Raw genomic sequence first — 19,586 nt, 5'->3', positions numbered from 1 at the left:
CTTTACCCTTGACTTAGTACTACCAGCTTTCCACTGGTAACCTAACAGGCTTGAAGTTGAGGTTCATCAGCCCATTCTTGTCCTCACAGCAACAATAAATGCATCAAAGAAGCAAAACGTTCAGTTAAACTGAACTGAGCATTCTAAACCAAGATGGCAGTAGGTTATTACTGAGAAACCTCCTTGGCATTTGTCCTTGCTTGGCAACTCTCATCAACAGTTTCAGGAATTTCCTGAGAGGCACTAATGAAAAATAAATCTGAAGACCCAGTTTTGGTCGAGGGCCTTCTTTGGCTTCTCCGTGTGAAGTTAGCGGGCACAGTGGAGGGATGGTGCAGGCAGAGGAAATGGTGGCCTGGGATCTGCCCCCCAGTGAACATCTGATACAGCAGAGGGATCATCTACTCCCAGATGCATCCCCGTGGTAACCGCCACACCTGGGCAGCTCACCGTCCCAGAAATCCTGTAGCTGCAATGTGCTATGATAGAGCCCAGGTATAACTGTGCCTCTAGCCCAGCTCAGACACAGAATGACTGTGTAACCAACCTTAAGTAAATTAAATAACCAGTCTGCTTTGTCTTCTTTTGTGTAAGGTAGCAAGAACTAAGCTGGGGAGGAGGGCTGCTATGTGAACACAGAGCCAACTCTGCTATGTACTGAGAACTCTGTTAGCCTCCCGCCACCACTGCCATCAGTGTATGCCAAGCACCTAGTACGTTCTTCTAAGGCTTATTATAGAAGGAGACTAAATGTTGGTTCTCTTCCAACATCCAACCCACCTCCTATCACCACTCATACCTGTGGATCACTTTGAGTTCCCTAGAGGAAGCTGTGGTAGAATGTATCTCATTGGCACTGCAGTCTTCTGTTACCAGACCCAAAAATTGCATAGCCACATATTAAACCGGCAGTCTTTTTTTTTTCAATATATGAAGTTTATTGTCAAATTGGTTTCCATACAACACCCAGTGTTCATCCCAAAAGGTGCCCTCCTCAATACCCATCACCCACCCTCCCCTCCCTCCCACCCCCCATCAACCCTCAGTTTGTTCTCAGTTATTTTTTTCAATATATGAAGTTTGTTGTCAAATTGGTTTCCATACAACGCCCAGTGCTCATCCCAAAATAAACCGGCAGTCTTAATGGTCACAAGAAAATCTCCCCGCTCCTTTCAGTGCTGTATTTGAGCTGACTGTTGCATCACAAATATCCTCATTTTTTCATACAAAATTTACATGTCCACACCCTGTGGCAGAGCAAATTGCAACTGAGGGTCCCTGTCTCTTGAGGGCAGGCATGAGACCTATCTGTTCTCCACTCTGACAGCTTCAGTCCCACCGTGAAAGGCTATTGCTCATCTCCAAAGATTCTTTTTTGTCTCTTGCTGACTCATCCTCTCACTGGTTATAAGCTAAACAGAGGAAGCAATTTTTCCTTCCTTCAGGAAATGCCAGCTTGAGCAGGTGATGTCCTTTTTCTTTGTCTGTACCACACCTCCCAAACAGAGGAAGGAAAATGCTGCTTGGCCGACAAGGCCATTTTTACACTGACAGCTTAAATATACCACCTGCCCTCAGTTTCCAAGACAACTCAATTAGGTAAACTGGGTTCTTAGTTCTTCCCATGTGTATGTTTGTAAAACAAACAATGACTTCATGGTACTGACCAGAGCTCAGATTTCTTGTTTTAAATATCTACTAGTGTTACTGTTCATCAAGATGCTATCAAGTGTTTTGTGACTCTTCCTCATTGATTTCTATTGCATCTTTGAAAAACTGGTCATTAGCAGAGTTACTTTGACTTTGCAGATACAGAAAATACGTTATGCACCAAATCCTGAGAGATCATTCATGATCATTTAAGAAGCTTCATTTGGGTCTTCTGAACAAATAGCAATTTGTTTACCTATTTTTAATTATGGTCCCAAGTAGGAGGAAAACAGACCACCTTCCCATGCTGCCCCTGCTTGGACCTCCACCTCTAAAATCAGAGAAGAAATAAGACCACTGTCTGGTGTTGCATTTATTCTAAGAAAGCAAAATTTCTCCCTGAGATAAACAAATGTAAAAGGGTCACTCTAACACTGGGCACAACACAGGTAAAACCTTAGCCTTTTGCCTGTGAGTTATCGATTCTCCCTTTAAGTGTTATAAAACTGATGTCTGCAGATGTGCAATGACTGGTAACCCTTGCAGACACAATAATCATGTGAGAAAACAATGGTTTTCACTCTTAATAGTCTGATCATAGCCTTGGTAACCTGTGGCATTTATTTTAACACTTACTGGATTATTCTATATGCTAAACCAGTTCTTCTAAAGTTGGACTCCCTCGTAGTGGTGAGGGATGGGGGCTTGTGCAGCAGCAGGAACATGTTTCCTGGAAGGAAGGAATATGTTGTCACTGACTCCCAATAAAATCCAGATGCAAAATATGAAGGAATGGCTCAAGGGTGGCCATTTTGCCAGGAAAAAAGACAACAGAAATAGGTGATCCTGTGTCTAGGGATTCAAACCACCAGCAGGAATTTTTCCCTGAGCTCTGAGAAGAGCAGCAGTATTTGCAGCCCCTCAGAGTACAGGGATTGGATAGCAAGCAGGGGTGGCACACTGTGATATTAGGACTAATTACAAAAGCAGCAATGTACTGATTCAGCTCTGGAACAAGCTTCACTTGCCCAGTCAAAGCTTCCAGTAGAATTTTCATTCCTTCCCTTGGGGTGAGATGAGGGGCATGGGGGAACAAAGAGAGCGCACATCCCTGCTCTTGAGTCTTTGTCAGGTGGAGGGGGAAGAACTGGAAAAATCTATGTCTTGCTCCCCTCTCTGGACAGCAAGGAAGTGAAGGTATTGGTGATGCTGGGAGCAGTACATTTCAAATATTTATTTCTGGAGGCTCTCTAGGGACTTGGAATTTCCTTGAGGAGTTCTTCCTGGCTGTGTAGTATTACACTGTAGAGTTAATGGTGCTGTTGCCTTGGAGCAACTGATATTCTTGATCTCTTACTCCTGTTGAAGGGCAGTTTTATTGCTTTTCATCACTTTGGGGCTCATAATATTTCCTTTGTTGCCATACTCACTCTAAATGTGATGGTGAGATAATTTTATGTAATTATATTTCTGGCAAACTATATGACTTTTAATGGTGATTGCTTGACATACACAGGCAGTATCTGGAAATGGCAGCCTACATAAAGAGATGTTAACAAATGTTTAATTTTCCCTCCTTTTCTTGCAATACTCACCCACTGAGAAATGAGGTGAATTTACATTGATGTTGAATATTTCAGAGCTCACCTTTTCTCACCACCCTCTTCACTGCACAAACCATCTTCACCTAATACCCTCACACATTTTCTTCCTGAGTTAGGAAAAAGAAGACCATACAATGGGAAGATCACTTCCATTCAGAAAGCCTCCAGACAGAGATAATAGCCCAGAGCAGCCACAATTGAGTAAGCATCACCCCAGGGGTGGTGGGCAGCTCTGACATTTTCCACTTGGTCCTTGCTCTCTAACATCGAAAGCTGGCAGTCACTTGGTCACTCATAGAAGCATGCAGTTAATCCTCTGGTTGTGTGTGTGCCCTGCAGTGACAGAGGAGTGGCAGAAGAGAGGCGGGGAGCCCTGGCAGCTCATTGAACCAGTGGATGGATTCCACCCCAATGAGGTAAGTGCAATCACACAGCAGTGGCTGAAGGCTATATCTTGGGTTACATTTAAAATATAGTTATGCATCTATGTTTATCATTATCCCATTTTGTTCCAGAAAAAATTTGAGGTAATGTAAACACATGTGTAAAATAGAAGATTCAGTAAAATAAAGTGAAAATCAGAGTAAAAAGCCAATAAGATAGAAATGATACCTGGCTTCCTCACTTAATGTCTACAGTTGATAAAATGTGTGCAGGGTGGTCCTGAGAAACTGCTGGTGAGAGCCTACAAAATCAGCTGTGTGGTCTAGGGACTGATGTAAAAAGAGGCATAAATCATGGCCCCCATTAAAATAAATAAATAAATACATACATACATACATACATACATACATAAATACATAAGTAAATAAATAAATAAATAAATAAGTCACATACTCAAAAACAATCACAAGGATTCCTGGAAGAGAGACCTATGAGAAATTTCTTCTATGGATCTTTCCAGAAAGGACACTGAATGAGAGGATAACAGTGTCCTTAGCAATATCCTGCAGTAAGAGCTGTGTCTTATCTAGGGTTCCAAGGTACAATTCTAGAAAGTAGTTCTACTCTGGCCTCTTCCCAGAGCAAGGGGAGCTGGAGGGACTCTGTCCCTTCCTACCCACATGCTCTCCTTTATCCGAACTTCAACAAGGGAAGCTCCACTTTTATCTGTTATACATACTAGACTTGCTCATGATGTATCTTCCTTTAAAAAACAAATGAATAAGTATGGGGGTAATTCTGTCACTTTTCAAATTTTGAAAGCTGGCAATCCTTTGTAACTGTAGTCTTTCTGGCCTAGCCTTTGGTGGGTACAGTGTGGCAATGACAAGGGTCTAAACCAGAGAAGCATCCTGGTGTGCTCTCGTCATGGCCCCTGTCTCGGTGGTCAGCTGGGGCACAGGGAGAGCTGACCATCCCCTCAGGAGCTTGAATGAAATGCACTGTAGGCTCCAGGGAGCACCTACAGACAGGGCTAAGAACTGCCTCATTGGGAAAAACAAAAAAGTGCCGCTCCACTGACAGATGAATATACAGTGGAGTCCCACAAATGCTGGGAAAATTTAAAGTAAGCATTTAAATACCCATCTCCCTGTTTTCAACAACCAAAAATAAATAAATAAATAAATAAATCTAAGTAATCCACCTCAGAATATCTAATTTTCCTGTGTCTCATTTGGATGAACTGATCCAACAGAATTATTGCCTAGAAATTGGCTAAATACTAGATTTCTTCTCCCCACAGAAATGATGACTTTCGTTATAGAGTAATTTTTAATATGGAGACTTTCTTTGTGGCAATAATTAGGTAGTGGTTCTTGTTATTCCCACAAGTCACAGAATTTTACCTTTCTGATTCTGTAGAGAATTGAGGATATAAAGAAATATAGAAGGAGTTAATTAGGAACAGACTAAAAAGCAGAGGGTCAAAAATAGCTTTGTTTTATCCTTCTGGACCTATCTGTCTGATCCATCAAAAGGCCATCCTGTCCCTGACACTTAAAATAATATTAGGGTTCAAAGTGTGTCAAATTAAGGCTTTATCTTGCACTCAAACAGTTTTGCCTATAACTAATTATTGAGAACAGGGTCAAAAGCTGAAAATCAGGGAGGCACCTGGCAGGCTCAGTCAGTAGAGTATGCAACTCTTGATCTCAAGGTTGTGACTTCCAGCCCCATGTCAGACGTGAAGCCTACTTCTAAATAAATAAATAAATAAATAAATAAATAAATAAATAAAAGCTGAAAATCGGTATGTGCCATAATTGTATGTTATTCCCGAGAGATTTGTTCACATGCTGGTAGTGGATGATGGCGCGGTGGAGCCACATTGCAAGTGGGCACCAATGGGTAGCCATGATGAAAACCTGCCTATTCATCATGTATATTGAACTGAAGAGTCCAGACTGCAACGTGCCATCCAAAAATGTTTATTGAGTGCCCACCCCATATCAAACACAGTGAGAATTCAAGAGTGAACAAGAAACTGCCCCTGCCATCTAAGGAGATTATAGTATAGAGGGAAAGAATGACAAGTGAACAGATAATTAAATAGAAAGTGGTTGATGCTTCCATTTGTGCAAGCCCGGTATATGGAAGCACTGTGAGGGATGGGATGGGAGAGAGGGGTGTTTGGAAGAGTTTTCAGAGGCGCCCACTCAGAGCTAAGACCAAGAGCTAGTCAAGTGCAAAGAAGAGGGAGGGTCTGCACAAAGTGTTCTGAGCAGAGGAAATGCACTGGCCAAGACCTGAATGAAAAAAAAAAAAACAAAACAAAAAAACAACAGAGCATGTTGGAGGAAGTAAAAGTGCCGCAGTGAGGCCAGGACAAAGAGTATGGGAGGGGGATTGAGAGAGAGGAATCAAGAGAAGTATTCAGAGACCAGATTACGTAATGCCTGTATGGGATTTGACCTTTTTCCTGTGGGGAAGAGGGAGCCACTGAAGGTTTTTAAGCAAGAAAGAAAAATAACCAGACTTGTGGTAGCATCCTGGAGAATGGTGCAGTAGGGCCCCGCTAGAGGGAGGGAGACCATCTGGAGAAGCTTCTGTGTGTGACAGGTGATGGCCCAGGAGGAATAGGCAGAAAGAGAAAGGTTTGTATTGAGTTTCATTCACAGTTAAGTCCACAGAACATGGTCGTTTATTGGATGTGAGGGTGAAAGAGAAAGAGATGCTTAGTGTAACACTTTTTATGACTTGAGAGATTGGATAGATGATTCTGTTGCTCACTGAGGTAAAGAACACACAGGATGGAGTGGTTTGAGGAGTTTGTCACATGTTGGACTCAAGTTGCCTACAGGACATCCAAAATGAGGATGGCCTTTTAGCAGATAATATGCAAGCTTAGAGCTCAGGAAGGGGTCTGGGTGGGAGCTGCAGATGCGAGCACATCAGGATAGACTTGTGACTTGAGGCCTTGAAGAGGAGCCTCTGGAGGAACCTGCAAACTCCCCTCCCAATGAAGCACCTTACAGCAGAGGGAGTGTTAATGGGTCCTTTTAGATCCTTATGTTAATAGTTTAAAAACTAACACTTAAAATTGCCACACACACACACACACACACACAAGCACATGGTCCACAAAACATGGTCAGCTATGGGAGTCCACATCTTTTCCATCTTAAAAGAGCAAGATGGGCAATGTTGGTTTAAGGACCTCATGCTAATGGCATGGACAGAATACCAACCAAAGGAGTAGACTCGGGACTTGTTCAAATGCCATCTCACCAATTCCTATCCAAGCAAAAACAGCTGGCCCTGGTCCCTTAACCACCAAAGGGGGAACAGGCTTTATCTTATTGGCCTATTCTTCCTAAAATTCTGCTAGAGAAGCAGCGGAAGTGTCTAACCACTATTGACTCAACTTCTCCAATTTTCTTAGGAAGACAAGTTTAAGTACAAACATGAGTTGTGTTATGATTGATACATTATAATTTTTTAACCAAATTACATCCACCATCTTTGCTTATATTTTAATGGAAATAACCAGGCAAAGGAAAACTCCCAATATAGACTGAGAACTGCTTTATCTTTTCATCTCACTTCCCAAATGTAGAACCAGAAATTTAAAAAATAACTTCTTTAGTATGAGGGGGAGACATAGAAGGTTATAATGCTGGACATGATGGTTGATGGGGTTTGGTGGGTAGGAAGGAGATGACTCACAGGACTGGGCATTTGGATGAACAGAAATGAAAAAAAACAAGTCAAGGAACCCCAAAGAAGAAGGGGCAGATTTGAGAATTCTGAATTTGGGGTGCCTGCACAAAATCCAGATGGAATTGTCTAAATCAGCATTAGATCAAATTGATGGGTTCTGATCTCAGGACAGGGGCCCAGCTAGGGGACACAGGTTTGGAAATCACCAGCATCTAGTTGAGAACTGGAAGCACTCTCAAGGATGGATTGGGCCACGGGATCAAATTGTGGCCATTGCCCATTGCCTCCAGCAAGAGCAGATGTAGTGAAGAGGGGAAAATGGCAGCCAAACTGCTGACAAAATGCAAAGGAAGCCTGACTTATAAAAGAAATGATATTGCAAAGACCCAAGACCCAGGTCTGTGGCCTGTAGAAGTGGCAACAATTCTACCAGTTCAAATAATCACTTTTTAAAATATCTGCGAAGTTAAGCCTCTGAAGAGACACTTAGGAGATCTCTGCCTAAAACCAGACAATAGTAAATAAAAAATGCTGAAAGAGCCACAGACATACATCAAGTCCAGATTCCTTGACTACTCTGAGACCACTCAGCTAAACATACCTGACCCCTCCTGCCTTAGCAGCTTTGCCCAGCACAGCCCTCTGCTCTCATAAAGCCAACAGCAACTCAAACCATCCTCCTAAACCTCTCGTTGCAAGCAATAAAGTTTCCATGACATCATCTCCACCTTCTCTTGAGCCCTGGACCTTGTACAATACTAGAGTCAGACAAAAGATAAATAATCAATGGATTGGTTTTGCATTATATATATACTTGGTATATATATATATTAATTTGTATTGTAAATATATATTGGTATATATATTAATATATATAATTAATATATATATTAATATATAATATATAATATATATTATATATTAATATATAATATATAAATATATATTAATATATAATATATTAATATATATTATATATAATATATATTTATATTTATATATATTAATATATATTATAATATTATTATATATAATTATATATATACTTGGTGTGTATATATATATATATATATATATATATATATATATAATTGGCTATTAAATGTTAATAGTCTGCAGGGGTTTGTTTATCTCAGCATGTAAGCCCCTGGGAACCCGAAGTCCTGAGCAGACTTGTGGAGTTCCTCTAAGAAGGAAGCAATGTTGGCAGTGGGTAGGGTGGAGAGGAGGGCCTTCTGGGCCAGGGAACCCTCAAACCCAGTCATTTTAGGCTGGCCCTGCCTAGGCACCAGGGACCATATCTCTTCACTTTGCTTTCTACATGAAGCCAGCTAGTAGCAGTGCTTCTGGAATGACACACTGAGTCAGCACAGAGGGGCTAGAGCCGGGACTTTACCTTTTTCCATAGATGTCAGTGTTTAAATCCATCTTACATCATTGTCATGTTGTCAGTTTACAAATTTAAAATTAATTGGGACCAAAGGTAACCAGGCCCAATAGATTGTGTTTGTGGGCAGATTAAGAGCCCCGAGAAGCAAAGCCATGCCTTCCCTGTGGTTAGTTAGGACTTCCCTGCAGGCGTTTAAAAAGCAATCTTACCAAAATAGCCCAGAAATGTTCTTCCTACAGGAAAAATAAATTCAGAGTGCATTTTTAACTTTGGTCTCATAAAACCCCAGAGTTAAATTTAGCCAGGGTTCAACTTAAAAGGGATCAGGGATGATAAGCTTTTGGTAAAACCTATGCAATCTTGCTTTGAATTGCATTTCTTCTTTTAAATATTGCAAAAAGGTAGTTACTGTTTAGGGTTTGATTTTATAGTTGTCTTACTAAAGAGTTCTATTTTTGTAGCAAAATACATGAAATTAGTTTACGAAACAGGCACGTGAAAGAATCCTGGATTATGTGCAGCAGTGACCACTGCTGGGCTTCTGCTGTGTCCAGATGTGTCTCATGAACTTGTGGGGTGGACCCCACACAGTTATGTTTGCTTGGAGGACCAGAGGCTCTCCTGGAGAGGAACTCAGCATAAGTATAAATGTGGTTGAGCAAAGAAGTGTGGCTCAATTTAAAAACTGTCATCAGAAGGGAGAGAGATTCTAAAAGCCATATGGTGGCTAATAGCAAGAATCCAATCAAGAAACTACACCAGTTTCCTCCCATCCTCCTCTCTCTGGACTCACACCTCAATCCTGAGAGATTCTGGGGCTACAGACAAAAACTGAAAGACCTGTTTTGCCAAACTCACATAGGACATTGGGGCGTTAAGTCACCCTGCTTTGTTGCTCCTTTCATGAAAACCTCAAAGAGGAGCCTTTGCGGTGGACCCCTGACCACCACATGGATTTGGTAGCATGAGGGCCCCTAAACAGCAGCAGCAGCAGGCGGACAGGTGCGTGGCAATATCCCACAAAAGCACTGAGGCTGCAGGTGTGCCTGTAAAAAAAGCACCAGTGCTCCTCAGATGTGGGCTTAGCCAGAGGAAGGGGCACACCTGCTGGAGTTGGCAGTGGTGTGTGGACCAGAGCAGCACCACCCACGCGGCAGCTATCTGGACTCACTGCAGCTGGGGCCTTGCAAGAGCACGCAGGCAGCTGAGTCAACTGCAAAGGAAGAGACTCTGAAGGGCCTACCTCCGTTAACCAGAAAATCCCACTTAACTACAACCTCCTATTAGCTAGCCTTCTGCTAGACCAGATTTCATCCCATGCATGTGTTTGGTAGGGTTACTGAGCAAGGCAGCCTCTGAACCCCTTCCGTGCTGCAGAGGTTGTGTATGCTGGCAGGAGGAGGCTGTCCCTGTCCCTTGTCCTGAGGACAAATGTTAGGGAGATGTGTGACAAAAGTCTCCACCGGTGAAGTAAATTATCTTGCACCCATGTGATGGAGTACTGTGCACTGAATAAAAACAATGATGTAGATCTACCTTTAGTGACACAGAAATATGTTTGTAATATAAAGCAAAGTAAATAAAAGCAGATTACAGATTGTGGGGGCGATTATTCAAGTGTATGCATTTGTCAACACTCATGAAGCTGTTTATCACAGGAAGTTAATTTTACTGTGTGTAAATCATACCTCAGAAAAAGCAGATTATAAAATGATATTTACAGAAGGATTCAATTTGTGTGTGTATGTGTGTGCACGTGCAAGTCTCTACACCCACTGTTAACATTGGCTACCTCTATTATAATTACAGATGACTTTTATTGTTTTCTCTTTCTGCTTAATTGTCTTTTTAAATTTTTCTCCAGTGAATAGGTATTGCTTTACTATTTTAAACTATGACTAGGGAAGCACAGAAGAAGGTTCATGTTCAAGGAATGGCTAAGTTGGAGTAATGAGGGTAGAGGGTGACTGTGCCTTGCCCTGTGCATCATGGGAGTTATAATAGGAGGTTGGTTATAAGAGAAGCCCATGGTAGGTGCTCAATAAATGTTTGTCACATGAGTGAATGATTATAGTAGGTCATTTTATCACAAGTCTCTAGTTTAGTAATAGCCATGCCACTCTCACTTTAGACCCAATATATTAGCAGTGCACATTCATAAATATTTTCATCTCCATTAGAGTGACAGCCAACTAATTGCTTTCAAACCAAACAGTTACCACATGCTGAAAGCTGATCTCCTTCCTTTTAACTTTCCTTTTCGTATCCTCACCCCATCTCCTCCTCTATTAATTTAGATTGGGAAATAAATAACCACAAATGCCTTGGTTTCACATAATTGTTAAGAAGACAGCTTAGGTGTACCAAGTAGAAAGGCAAAAAACATAAAAGAAGAAGCAGTGATCTTTCACAGACATGGCAGCAGCCTCCTTCGTTGAGAAATAGCAGGAAAAACAGCCACAAGAGCTTCGAAGACACTGATTGCTTAGTGTGTGAGAGATGATCACCCCCTTCCCAGGAATCTGCTGGCTTGACAGTTAGCCTAGGGGGAGGGGTGGTATGAGTGTAGAGGGGTGTGTGTGTGTGTGTGTGTGTGTGTGTGTCTGTGATGTGGGGGAAGAGGGTGGATATGGTGTGTGTGGTATGATGTGATGTGTGTGGTGTTAGGGGTGTGTATGTGGTATGTGTAAATGTGGTGGGTGGGTAGGGTGAGTTTCTATTAGACACCACATGGATATGATCAAGATTACATTTCTGGATAGATAGAATTTCGGGTGTACCTCAGAAGGCTCAGGAATGTATTAAAATACTGGGGCTATTTAATGTAGCAACTTAGCCAGTTCTAGTTTTTTCTAACAACTGCTAAAACCTTACACACTATTTAGACCCAGAAAGGTCTTTAGACTGTTTGCTCTAGTCCGCTCATTTTGCAAGTGAGAGAATTGCAGCCGAGAGAGTAGAAGGGGGCTGCCAAACATCACACGGGGAGCTGGAGGCCCTGCCTATAGGAATGGTGAACGGGACCTGCCCTTTGGAGACAAAGTCCACATGCTTCTGAGTAAAGTTGGGGACATCCCTGAGCATCTGCCATGAATAATGTGTGCCCCCCCTAAGGTCTTCAGCAATCACATTTATCTTTCAGTATTAAAAAACCCTTTGGAGATGTAGCCACCTAGGGCCTCAATGCCTGGCCAGGCCCCATTTGCTAAATAAGGCATTATCTGCAGAGAAAGACTCCTCATCGCAAGCATGTTAATGACAAGCCAGAGGATGGGACAACCAAGAATGGATCCTGCTAACATCACGAGTGAAGGGAGACCTGCTGTAAAACAAAGCAACCTGAGAGTGGGCATTAAGCTGGGAAAGCCAGAGACAGGCCTGTTGTGCATTAAGCCAATCATTGTTCACCCTGGCACCCCAGCCACACTCTTCGTGCTCACAGCCTGCTTCAACCCAGTGACCATGCAGCCTCATCTCCCAGACCCCCAGAGTTGCCCACCATGCCATTCTCTCCCACACCATCTGTCTTTACACACGTGTCCTCGACCAGGTGCAATGTTTCCCACATAATCCATCTTGGTGAACGCCCCTTGAAAATTCAGCTCCACCATCACCCTCCTCAGAGAGGACCTGCCCCTCCTTCCCTGCCCCCCGCAGCAGAGTTGGCACCTCCTCCCCTTCCAGCCACACAGCGCCCCCTGTGGGTTTGATGGTGTCATTTTGCATGTCTGGTTCCCTCCCTAGACTGGAGTTCCTTGAAGGAAGGATCCATCCCAAGATCCAACCAAGACTGAGGCCTGCAGTCGGTATTAGCTGCCCACAGATAAATGAAAATGTGCACCTGCTGTTACTAAATAAAAAATCACCTCAAAGGTAGCAGCTCAAAATAATCCAGAACTCACAGTTTCTGTGGGTCAGAGTGTTGGCACAGTTTAACTGGCTCCTCTGCTCAGGATCTCACAAGGCTAACATCCAGGTGTGTCATCCGGGCCACGTCCTCATCCAGAGACTCACCTGAGGAAGAATTGACTTTAGAATAACTTGGGTTGTTGGCAGAATTCATTCATTTCCTTGTGGATGTAGGACTGAGGACCCAGCTTCTTGCTGGATGTCAGCCCCTTGCCGTGTGGACTTCCTGACGAGCCTTCTTACTTCATCAATCCCACAAGGAGAGTCTCCCAAGCAAGACTGCTAGCAAAGCAGAGTCTTAGACAATGTTACACAATCACTGAAGTGACATCCATATCCCATGTTTAGAACCAAGTGATAGGTCCCACCCACATCAAAGTAAGAGGATCATACAAAGACACAAATGTAGGCATCATGGGGACCATTCTGGAGTCTGCCCACCATACAAAGAATACAATAAATCCTGCTGCTAAATTCTTTATTTTGTTGTAATTTTCCTTTTATTCCTCCTTTGGGTTCTCTCTTGCAGGTGGCTTTGCTGCTGTTGGCAGATCGCTTATGGAAGAAAGTGGAACTTCATTGGCCCCAGGTTCTGGGAAAGGAGAATCCATTCAACCCTCAGATTGAACAGGTGTTTGGAGATCAAGGGGGCCACTGAGTGCCTTCAGGATATGCATTCCTGGAAAGCTCAGTGAGGCAAAAACTTGGGTAAATTCATTCAACAAATGGTTATAGGGCTGCCATTTGACAGACTCATTGGTTCCTCCAGCAGCAACTTTGAAAAGTGATTTTCTCTGATTTTGGAGTGTATCTAAATGACAGCGTGTGATTCTGTGTGTTTCAAGGATCAGTTCCCTCCAATTGACCTTCCAAGTAACCTTTAATAAAGTGTTTTGGATGCCATTCCAAACAAGAGAGTGTGCCCTTTCACAGCTAATTGTTCTAAAAACAAATGAGAAGTCCAGCAGTGCTCAGCACCTTACCCCGGGTCTTGGTGTGCCAGGACTTGCCCTTGCTCTGTTGCTGCTTCTTCAAGATGGCCAGCAAGTGGGTACTGCCCCTAGGGAGGCTGTGGCTGGCTGCCAAGGACTCTCACATCAGAGCACAAGACTATAAACACAAAATTAGTTACCGACTTGAATGTTTATTTAGAATGAGAAAAGAAATCACAACAAATTACAAATTTGTTTAAAATCCAGATGATTGAAAAATGTGACAATTTTTCTTTCTTTAAAATGTTTTCTTACTTTCTTTGGCTGCACAATCTCATCGTCTTTTCCCAGAACAATGATTTGGTGATATCATTGTCTAAAGAAAGGACAGAAAAGTGAAATGCCTTGCTTTTAACTGATAATTTAGAAGAGTTTCTTGCAGCTCCACAATTCATTATTGGTAAAGTCATGTAAACTTTTAGAATTGTCACATTGGGAAGACCTCTATCCAATTTCTTTTGAGTAGGATCTGTTACAGTCACACTCCCTATTTGTAGTATTGTTTAAGTATTGTTAAAGTTTTGCATCCATATAAGCACAGGAATTCTGGTAAATTCTATTGCACACCATTCTCATTGGTGTGTCACCTCCCTTGCCCATATCTGATGCAGCCATGGATTCAGGGGTCAGTGGCTGTATATCGAGACCCACATCACACTGCCAGCATCCCACCTCACATGAGCACATCTTCCCACATTCTGCCCTCAAAACTTGCTTGACAGAGCCCAGAGATGTGGGGCAGGTCTACCCCAGCGGTCCCAGGAAACCGTGAATAAATGCATCAGCATCTTCCTTTAGTGGTCAGTTTGGGAGGCATTCAGTGTGCTTCTCAGGGACAGAATCATCCCCTTTGTTCATGGCAATGATGCCTTCGATGGTGCCTCCTCCTGCCTTCTATCACTCATTGCTCCCTCATTCCTGCTTTCTTGGATGCTTCCCAAATAAACCACCTGCACCTAAATCCTTGTCTCAATAAAGACAAAATTAAAATGTTGGTGTGTGTATAATAGTGTATGCTTTATTATTGAATATATTCCTCATATGAATATACTTCTGTTTTGGTTTGGTTTTTTGTTTTTGTTTTTCCCCCGCCCCTATACTTCTGTTTTGACTAGGCACCAATACAAACCAAATCTCCCACTCACTGTATACCATCCATTGACATGGACCAGCTTCTAGCTTTGTGCATTTCGCGCCTTGTTTCTCCTCCATGACCCACACACTTCCCACGCTGGGAGCTGTAGCATAATTTCATACTGTGATTCTACCCATTGGCCCTGCACCTTTGTCACAATACTGATGGACAGTAGGGGCACGCCTGGAAGCCCCACCTATACCACAATGGCTAGCAGTAACCCAGCTGTGCACAGAAATGACTGCAAACCGTATAAATATTTCAACCTAAATCCAACCTAAATGGATCTCCACTTCAACTGACTCCAAATGCCCATGGCTATCCCACAGCCACCAGATGTAAAGGAAAGTATAACAGAGAAGAAGCAATTGTGTTTAGAATATCCCACTTTTGGGGCGCCTGGGTGGCTCAGTCGGTTAAGCGGCTGACTTCGGCTCAGGTCATGATCTCGCGGTCCGTGAGTTCGAGCTCCGCGTCAGGCTCTGTGCTGACAGCTCGGAGCCTGGAGCCTGTTTCAGATTCTGTGTCTCCCTCTCTCTGACCCTCCCCCATTCATGCTCTGTCTCTCTCTGTCTCAAAAATAAATAAACGTTAAAAAAAATAGAATATCCCACTTTTGCAAATTTTACAAAGTATATAACCATGCAAACACATTGCTTGGTCCCCTTCTAGGCTTTTGGAAGGGACCCTAAAACTTAATCTTTATTAGCTTTATGGTCAGTCTGCCTCTGCTCACAAGATTAATTTGCCAGTTTGCGGGCGAGCTTCAGTTTTAGGGGCCAAAACACTCAAAATGTTGTCAAACCATTAATTTATGTCACTCGGACAGAATCCTTGGTTTAGCATGACCAGTACACGTCCCGGGGAGGTGGATCAACAGGGGACCAACATGCTGCCAGGAGACTGCTTGGTGCCAGCAAGAAATACAGATAAGGGGAACAAATTGGAGACTATGAGGTGTGGAGGTGTGGGGCTCTGGAAACCTGGTATATCTGTCTTCTCTTGCAGGATGTGTCCCCTAACAGGGTCTTGGTAAGTACATCATTGGTTTTGGTGTTTCAATATCTCATGTTATTTTTTTAAGCACCAAAATACCAATACTTGTAGTGTTGTTTTATTTTTTTACATCTGAAATCTTAATCATTTAGTCTCAAGATATACCCAGGGAACACAGCAGTAAAATTTTTTATTCCTTCAGAAAGAATTCTATTTCATCCTCCCTCTGTTTAAAATGTTTCCAAGCTACTTTATTGCTATTCTAATTTCTATTTCCCAGACTACTTGTGAAGTTGGTAATCTTGTATTGCTGTTGCTCTTGTTGGGGGGATAGAGAATTCATTTTAGACCTAGTCATTTCCCAGAAGGCCCTGAAGGACTAGAGTTATTCTAAAAATTGGAGGAAACCAGAGGGAGTATATAGGGAGATTCAGAGAGTACAGGGAAGGAGTTCCCAGACTGAATTATCCTGAGGCCAACCACCTTCTTTCTCCAACCCTAGAGGTTATCTCTGTCCCTGCCACTTTTTCCTATTTAAATTCTCTTAGGGACTGAAGCCCCCACCCTGGGGAATAATATCACCAGTACCACCATTCCCCTTCTCCACTTGAACAGGTGCAGGTGGGGAGGCAGACGTGCCTGGATCCTGAGCCCTGACCTCACTGCTACAGCATGGTCCCATGAAATCAAAGGAGAGAATGGTGCTCCCATCTCATATATATATATATATATATATATATATATATATCACAAATACTGCATTAAATAAGTACTAAATACTACTATTATCTCCTTAAGAACTAGAGTCCAAGGCCAGACCCTCATCCTGGGGTCAGGAGCCCATAGGTGAGGTATGTCCACTTCTGCCTCCATCTGTATATTCCACTCCATTCCAGACATGTTCCTTCTTTGAGATTCAACCACATCTTTCTCTCTAGCTTAGGGACGTCCTGTCCCCAGAAAGTGCTTTGTGTACTTCCTATAACTTCTGAGTGTCCAGAATTTACAAGATAGCTGTAGGGGACAGCTTTATTCTTACATTTCTGCACTGGTTCCTCTTGAGATACTGTCTTCAGCCTCCAGTTTTTCAGAATCAGTGTGTGAGTACTAGCCTCCGGGAGGCAAGTGAAGGACTTCCTCAGGGTGACTCACATCCCTCTCCATCCCCTTTCCTCATTCCTGTAGTGGTCTCCTGGACAGATGCACCAGAACAGAAGCTCCAGGAGATAACCTCCTGATCAGTCATGTTCACATGATTTATATCCTGTCCTGTATCCACAGCCTTACAACAATGCCTGCCCCACAATAAGTGCTCAGTAAGAAGTACTAAATGAAGAGGGAATGAATGAATGAATTAATTAATGAGTGAATGAGTGAATACATTAATGAATGAGTGAGTGAATGAATGAGACATTAATGTTGCCTTCCAAGTCACACCATTATTTCTTGCTATTTAAAAACAAAAGGAGCCTCTTTTTTGACATATTTAAATTAGCCTCACGGGATCACACTTGGGTAAAAAGTGTGAAAGTGTAAAAAAAGGAAAGCAATCAATGAGAAGATGCCATCCTCCCGGAGACCCTTGGTGGGGAGGCATGGGCTCCTTTATAATCTTCATTTAAATACCTCAACACTATACTGTCATTTGTTTCTCCTGTTTTCAGATGAAGGACCTGTCTACCCTTTGCTATTGAAATAGAGCTCCTCATTTTCTGCATTAACAATTATCAAGAACTTTTATCTCCCCACCACCACTGCTAGGCATTTTTCATTTGGGATAGAGCCTTTTGGGTTTGGGCCTTGGTGAAAAAAATTTCCAGGGCCCCCAGTCAAAGTAGATCAGCTAAAAAATTTTTATATGAGATTGTATTGATACACAACATAGCAGGATCTAAGCCCCAGGAACTTGAACTGCTTCCCCACCCTATTTTCTCACCAAGTTAATCCCACTAGAAAAGAGATTCTTAACTAGAGTCCATGGGGACCTTACTCCCCCAGAATTAAGAGTGCTTATGAACTTGAATGGGAAAAAAAAGACCTTCTTGGGGTGCCTAGGTGGCTCAGTCGAGAGTCTGACTCTTGATTTTGGCTCAGGCCTTGATCCCAAGGTTGTGGGATTGAGCCCCCATCAGGCTCTGCACTGAGCGTGAAGTCTGCTTAAGATACCCTCTGTCTCTCTATGGGGCACCTGGGTGGCTCATTGGTTTAAGCGTCTGACTTCAGCTCAGGTCATGATCTCCTGGTTCTTGGGTTCAAGCCCCATGTCTGACTCTGTGCTGACAGCTCAGAGCCTGGATCCTGTTTCAGATTCTGTGTCTCCCTCTCTTTCTGTTCCTCCCCCCCTCACACTCTGTCCCTCTGTCTCTCTGTCTCTCTCTCTCTCTCTCTCTCTCTCTCAAAAAGAAATAAAAGATTTTTTTTTTTAATTTTTTTTTTCAACGTTTTTTATTTATTTTTGGGACAGAGAGAGGCAGAGCATGAACGGGGGAGGGGCAGAGAGAGAGGGAGACACAGAATCGGAAGCAGGCTCCAGGCTCCGAGCCATCAGCCCAGAGCCTGACACGGGGCTCGAACTCACGGACCGCGAGATCGTGACCTGGCTGAAGTCGGACGCTCAACCGACTGCGCCACCCAGGCGCCCCATAATAAAAGATTTTTTAAAATTAAGATTCTCTCTCTCTCCGCCCCCTACCCTGCTCATGCTCTCTCTCTCCAAAAGAATAAAACATTTTAAAAAATAAAAAGTAAAAGACCTTCTAAAAGAGCATTTCCTTTTATTATGAATGTAGGCAACAAGACAGCCATATTTCTGTCACTAATAGTTTACATAGCACATTATATTTGCTGCAGACACAGTTATCATTATTCATAGGCGTTATGTTCCATAAAGTCATCCTGAACACTGAATTAGCAAATAGTGAAACATCGCTCCTAAGGGAAATTCAGGATTCTGTTCTGTAAGCCTCTGGTCACAACATTATCATCAACCAATCAATACATAATCTTGTTTCATGTGTGGCTTTTGTTTAAAGACACCTTACTTAATGTATAGTTGTTAATTAACCTTGAATTCATAGACAAGAGCACTTTTTTTTAAAGTAGGCTCCACAGCCAACATAGGACTTGAATTCACAACTCCTAGATCAAGAGTCACCATCACACGCTCTACCCACTGAGCCAAGCGGGTGCCCCTCACAGCCAACAGCACTTTCACTCACACCTGAATGAAATTTATCTACACATCTATTTTCTCCATAAGGCACATCACAGCCTTCTTGCGCTTAGGAACACCCGAGAACACTTTAGCACTGCGCTTGCATATTAAACAGTGAAACCACCAATGAAAAGCATAAAAATGCCCGGAACATGACAATAAATATACCTTGAAAAGGACACTTATTTACAGTGTAAAAGCTGAAACAAGAAGGCAGAGCACTTCCTGATTCAACCTCAGCTGGGAACATACAGGTCAAATGACTGAAAATTTCACTATTCAAATAACTGAAAAAATGCCATGAGTATTGACTTTGGGCTTACAAATAAATTTTAACAAGTAGGCAAATTCACAAATACAGAATCCTGAATAATGAGGATTGACCATTTCTTAAAATATCATTTATGGCCATAAATATTTTGAAATAACTGTCATTATTAGACCCATTATAAAAGAAGCACATGTATTCATGTATGCCCATTTTTAAATATTTCAACGTTTTTTTAATGACTATTTTTTTATTATTTATTTTTTTAAATTTACATCCCAGTTAGCATATAGTGCAACAATGATTTCAGGAGTAGATTCCTTA

At 42.5% G+C, this 19,586-nt stretch overlaps 1 protein-coding gene across 3 annotated transcripts in view; it reads left to right on the top strand.

Moving 5' to 3' along the window:
• AOAH (acyloxyacyl hydrolase) overlaps nt 1-14,643 on the top strand; it is a 167,599-nt gene extending 152,956 nt beyond the window's left edge. For all 3 annotated transcript variants that reach the window (XM_060632886.3, XM_060632887.3, XM_060632884.3), the window contains exons 21-22: nt 3,594-3,670; nt 13,187-14,643. In XM_060632886.3, the coding sequence (XP_060488869.1) occupies nt 3,594-3,670; nt 13,187-13,315 (206 nt within the window). In that variant the 3' untranslated portion in view covers nt 13,316-14,643. The remainder of the gene's footprint in view (nt 1-3,593; nt 3,671-13,186) is intronic.
• The last annotated feature ends 4,943 nt before the right edge of the window (nt 14,644-19,586 follow it).

The sequence above is a fragment of the Panthera onca genome, chromosome A2 (genome assembly GCF_046562875.1).
Source record: "Panthera onca isolate mPanOnc1 chromosome A2, mPanOnc1 haplotype 2, whole genome shotgun sequence".
Taxonomy (NCBI): domain Eukaryota; kingdom Metazoa; phylum Chordata; class Mammalia; order Carnivora; family Felidae; genus Panthera; species Panthera onca.
The sequence above is the reverse complement of the archived record's forward strand: the minus strand, read 5'-3'. Positions and strand labels throughout refer to the sequence as shown.